The 5,889-nt window shown below is 40.6% G+C and overlaps 1 protein-coding gene across 1 annotated transcript; it reads right to left on the bottom strand.

Annotated features, from left to right (window-relative positions):
* Positions 1–422: 422 nt before the first annotated feature.
* On the bottom strand, positions 423–5,608 carry LOC124126004 (zinc finger protein 436-like). The gene is made up of 2 exons (XM_046489428.2): positions 5,520–5,608; positions 423–2,857 (listed from the first exon to the last, which is right to left on the bottom strand). Exon 2 carries the CDS (start codon positions 2,827–2,829, stop codon positions 1,099–1,101), a length of 1,731 nt encoding a protein of 576 aa, XP_046345384.2. The 5' UTR covers positions 2,830–2,857; positions 5,520–5,608; the 3' UTR covers positions 423–1,098.
* Between the last annotated feature and the right edge of the window lie 281 nt (positions 5,609–5,889).

The following is a 5,889-nucleotide window of genomic DNA, read 5'->3' as shown; positions in this document are numbered from 1 at the left end:
ACGATGAGCCGTTTAACCAAGGCCGAGGCGGGGGAGCGCGCTCGGCAAATCTCAAATCATCAATATGTGTTTATCTCACGTCACGTCAAAATAGTATATATTTTTATGGACCTAGATCTACCTGTAATATCATTCATTTATTAAATCTGTCACATTTCACAATGTCTGAAATACGTATTCCATTCTAATTTATCATTTTTTATCAATAAATTAAAAAATTATTCACTATTTCCCGCGATGTTATTGAAAATAAAATTCTCGGACACACATTTCGACAACGGGTCCGCATCGAACATGTCAAAGAGCAAAATAAAGACTATTTTAAGCAAATCTTTAAATATATTATACAAAGTGATAAATAAAATCAACAAAAATATATCTAAAAGTAATCAAACTTACATCTAAGTTATTATTTCCATCGTTTCGTGCGTTCGCGTGTAATGTAAGTCAAATGACATCTCGGCTTTCGTCGCCTTGAATTCTCGGCTCGGACACAACATAGTTCAACCTGGCGAATTGATTTAGTTGTAAGTTGGGTCAAAAGCACCCAAATGAATCACACGCTCAGAGATATTTCATATGAATGGTTTTGCCGTTTCTCGCACCTGAGAAATATGAAACCAAAAAGAATGAGACATCAAATATGCACAAAAATAAATGTCCAAACAAAATATTGTTGCATCAGTATGATCACATTGCTTCTGATGAAGCAGAATATAAGCAAAGTTCCAACATCAACCATTGCCGAGGACAGTGTCACACAGAGATGATCTTTATGCAGATCTACCATACACACAACACATATGCAGGCTTCAACACAACCAGTGACATAAAACAATCTGTCCAACAGAATAATTTATAGAGTTCCAGAAAAAGAAACAAACTTCAATGACAGTTACCTTTAAACACCTTTACTGTTTTTGAATTCTATTTTCTGTTTCTATTTTTGTGAACTTCATATTTCACAAGCCAATAACTTGTTGCTTCATACTTACTGGTATATGTGGAGATGTAAGGTCTATTTATCAACCCCTGCAAATATGTTATCAACATCATTCAAGAAATTCTTATATTCTCACACAATAATGTAAGACCATTCTAATGTCGAACTTCGTCAATTTTCCTGGGCTTAAAATGAGCTCTGTAGTGTATAGTGAGGGCTCCCTTCACAGTGAAACCCTTGCCACAGACCGTGCACTCAAACGGTTTGACTCCTGTGTGTATGATGGAGTGTTTGGTCCAGTCATACAGCCGAGTGAACTCCTGCGAGCACACGGAACACTGATACACTTTCTCCTCGGTGTGTGACAGTAGATGGCGCTTCAGGCTGCTCACACAGGTAAACTCCTTACTGCAGTACGAACACTGACACATCTGTTCCCGTGTGTGTACACGCATGTGAGACTTCAGATACTCCGGGCGGGTGAAAGTGTTCTTACAGTGTTTACATGTATGTGGTCGGTCGGTTTCATGAGTCCACATGTGCTTCTTCAGAGAATCCATTCTGTTGAAACTCTTGCTGCACTGCTTGCATTTAAAGGGGCGGTTGTCTGTGTGGCTTATCATGTGCCTGCTCAGATGGCTAGGGTAGATGAATGTCTCACCACACTGCTCACACTTGTACGGCTTATTGCCATTGTGGATAAAATTGTGAGCTCTCAAGTGACTGTTTAAGGTGAATTTCTTCTGACATATTTCACATTCAAAAGGCTTCTCTCCCGTGTGGATACGCACATGCTTGGTGAGGTCTGTGGACCTTGTGAAGGACTTCTCGCAGCTGTTGCACTTGAAGGGTTTGTAGCCAGTGTGACGTCGAGTATGGATCACCAACGTTCGCTTCAAAGTAAATTCAGCACCACAGGCATCACATCTGAATGGCTTCTTATCAAGGTGAACATTGGAATGATTTTTCAGATTCTTCTTCGTGGAGAACTTCCTTGAACAGATTTTACATTTCAGAACTTTGGGCAATGTTTTGCGACCAGGAGTCTGGTCATTGGTTTCTTCATCGGAATCATCTTTTCTGCTCTTTGATTTTTTCTTAGAACCCACACCCTTCTTTCTCCTTGGTCGCCCACGTCGTTTTGGAGGACTGGCTTCAGGGGTAGGCTGAGCTTCTTCCTCCTCAACATCATCCTGTTCCTGTTCCTGTTCTTCATCTTGAACCTCTGCAGGTTCTTCAGGAGGATCTGAAACATCATCTGCAGCAGCAGCATCTGACTGTGGAGAAACACTTCCAGCAGCATGTCCTGGGGCTTTGGACGGTCCTGTAACCGGATGAGTCCCAGATGTAGTAATACTTGTGTTATCATTTATGAAGTCAGCAACTCGGTTGACCTTCTTGATGATAGGTGTGAATGGGTTTGGGTTGCCAGCCAGTGGGACTGGCATCTTTGGGTACCCAGGCTCAGTTGACCAGTGAGGCCTGGTGGGTTTGGGCTTGGTTGTGGATGTGCCCTGATCCACCTTCTCAGTCAGCTCAGCACTGTCCACCTGGGAAGACGCATTGGTCTTCTCAGAACTGTAGTTCATCTGGTACCCAGACGGGCTGCCATTGTTATTTGATGAACTTTTAACAGGATTACTTTTGAGTGTCACTGACAAATGCAAGGTTTTGTCATCTTTTTTCTTTTCCTGTTCCTGACGAAGGTTCTTGGTCTTGAAGATCTTGTGTTCCCGTATGGGACTTGGTGTGGTGGGCTTTGGTTGGATGAATGTCTTGTTTCCATATGTCTTTGGTCGGCGTTTGATGATGAAGTTGCAGACAGAGCCCTCAGAGAAGATCCAGTCCGCCGCAGCTGTTTGGGTGCTTTTGTCATCCAAGCTCATGGTGAAGAGGATCGCTTGTCACAGCTGCCTGGAAGATATAGAACACTGAGTGAGTCAACAAAGTCAACAAAATTCCAGCTTTAGCTTTGAATTGCGGGTTAACATCCCATTATAGATTATTGCACTGCTATAGTGACGTGCATGTAGATGTGTGTGGCTGCTTGTACTAGTCGGGTCTTGTGCCGCTTTTAAAGAGCTAGCTCACCATGACACCACGCCACAGTTTAACATGAATATTCTTCTCAGACACATTATACTGACTTTAAATTGAACAGTCCTTGTTGTATTGCATAATACTGAGCGCCAGACAGGGTAAAAACAAGTGCCATCTTTAAACGTCTTTTGGTATGACACATCCAGGGGTCGGACCACTGACATTCCGCTCTCCGGGGAGAGATGCTCTATCCTCCAGACCAGGGAGACACTCAATCAACTCTTGGACTGGCAAACCTGTGGTTGACACAACTATCTACATCGCCAGGATGCAAGGAGACACATATCAGCCAGGTCACACATTATTACCACACAATCCTCATTAGTCAGAAACCCATGCTTGCCGTAAAAGGCGACTATGCTTGTCGTAAGAGGCGACTAACGGGATCGGGTGGTCAGGCTTGGTTGAAGCATGTCATTGATCCCAATTGCGTGGATCGATACTTATGATATCAATCACTGGATTGTCTGGTCCAGACTTAATTATTTACAGACCGCCGTCATGCAGCTGGAATATTGCTGAGTGCGGCATAAAACAAACCAACAACCAGTCATTAGTGGGCTCCAACAGTAACCATGGGAGGGAAATGGGAGCTACTCTGCCCCCGAATTCCACCTGAATTTGATCTAGAAATCACACTTGAGTCCTTATTATCGGTATCAAGATTTCCTTTGATATGTACCCTGTGGGGATTCAGGATTAGAATAGGAGCCTACTAGGACCTCAGCAAACTATGCTGGTTGTAAGACAACTTAATGCATCTTGGTGACTTGGTTGATTGCGTGTCAGCTTACCCTAATGTCATTTATCGATGCTCACAATATCAGTCACTGGATTGTCTGGTCAAGACTCGATTATTTACACGTCATTCTGACGTGACCTGTTATGGGATGTCCTCAGATCTTTGTTTAGCAGTAGAGAAAACTAAGATCTGATTGATTACATGTGAGCTTACCCTAATGTCATTTATCGATGCTCACAATATCAGTCACTGGATTGTCTGGTCAAGACTCGATTATTTACACGTCATTCTGACGTGACCTGTTATGGGATGTCCTCAGATCTTTGTTTAGCAGTAGAGAAAACTAAGATCTGATTTTAATGAGATTGGCAGTTGATATGACAATGTCCTACACCATCAGAGTATGATGATATGCAATCCACCTAGTCACCAAGTCTGACCATCCAATCCAAATTCATGCAGTTGCTTCTCACTACAAGACATAGAGACAGGAATTTATCTGGACTTGCTTAGAGGTGGATACATGACCCAATGTCTGCTGCAAATGTCTTTAAAAATTCCCACTTTGGAACTGAACATTTCTCAATTCATGTTACAATGTATTAACATATATAACTGATAACTATTTTTATGTCTTTGTAGAAGTAACCTGTATTCACTTAACATGCTTAAAGAGACAAATAAATAAGAACAGTATTTTATGCTGTGTTTTATATTACTGCATACAAAGCAATCTCAAAACAGCTAAATTTATGAAAATATTAACTTTTGTAAAATAACAGTTTTGACAAAATATGTAATTAGTTAGAATCCTGGACAAATCCTTGAGTGTTCTATGAACCTATTCTAACCTGCCTCCACACAAGATTGGGTAGCTGTTTTAATACTTGTACTTTAATAGGGGTAAAAATGGAAAGATATGGAGAATCTCACCTGAGTGTCTTTTGATATCAAATATATCAACACACAAGTTGATACAAGTGGAAAAACTCCAAAGCTTGCAGAGTAATTTTTCCACTTTTATCAACGAGTGTCGATATATTTGATATCAAATGACACGAGGGTGAGATTTTATTTATCATTATGATTAAACATCATTCTTCAAGCTGAAATTGCATGATATTACATATATAATTATATATCCTGTCTCTATCAACAACGTTCTTTTCTTTGCTTCCCACACTCCTTCTTTTTTATGTGCAGATCCCATCAGCCCCAATGTTATGTTATATAGGCATTTCTTTAATAAATATGATAGATTTTATCATGTTAATGAATATTTCTGTGAGATGCAGGAGACCTGTTATTCACTTAAACGAACAACTGATAAATAAATGGCACTAAATCTAGATGAAGTGTTCGTAAAATCTCACATGGCTTCCACAGGCAGACAATGGTGTTCACAGACCACGCTACCGACAAACATATTGACCTTTGACACAGAACATAATCCACTCTCCTGCTCTAGATAACGGCCGAAAAGACTTAAATAGGCTAAATATGTTGAAAACACGTCCGTGCAAACATACCCTAGCATATATATTCTAATTCAATGAATATGCGCGGCTTCAGTTTGGGCGAGCGCTCTACTGCTGTGATAAAATCAACTAGACAAAATGGCCGCCCTCGCATCGTCTAACGAACAATATTCTCAATCTAATAAGCCTAGCTGAATGCATACGTCACTCTGGGTTGGTGTGGTCTGTAATAATACTACCGCGTGTAAAATCATACCTGCTGGCAAAGATGAATACTTGTAAACAGCTGATCCTACGAGGGACTGCACCCTGCCGAAGAAACGCGCTTTGCTCGGGTCGTTTGCACACGGCACACTTGTTCTGATGAGAAAGTGGTTGCTCTCCCGTCCGAATCGGTTTTCTTGACTTCGATTTCTTATCGTGTTCATATCATGTATTTGTAGCTGTGTTTTGAATTAAAGTAAGTATTTTAGATAATTAACGTTTGTTTCCCAATATAGATTTGTGTGAACATGACATAATCTATTATTTTCACATTGATAGCACATTATTAACAATATATATTCACAACGTAACAGGTGCGTGTTTTAGTTTTGCTCAAGAATTTCTGTTATTCATCTTCTAAA

The sequence above is a fragment of the Haliotis rufescens genome, unplaced genomic scaffold (assembly GCF_023055435.1).
Source record: "Haliotis rufescens isolate VD_foot unplaced genomic scaffold, xgHalRufe1.0.p SCAF_9, whole genome shotgun sequence".
NCBI lineage: Eukaryota > Metazoa > Mollusca > Gastropoda > Lepetellida > Haliotidae > Haliotis > Haliotis rufescens.
Note: the sequence above shows the minus strand (reverse complement) of the source record. Positions and strands in the feature narration are given on the sequence as shown.

What these genes read in the sequence shown, in the direction of transcription:
- LOC124126004 (XM_046489428.2), bottom strand. Translation starts at nt 2,829, where the DNA reads ATGAGCTTGGATGACAAAAGCACCCAAACAGCTGCGGCGGACTGGATC.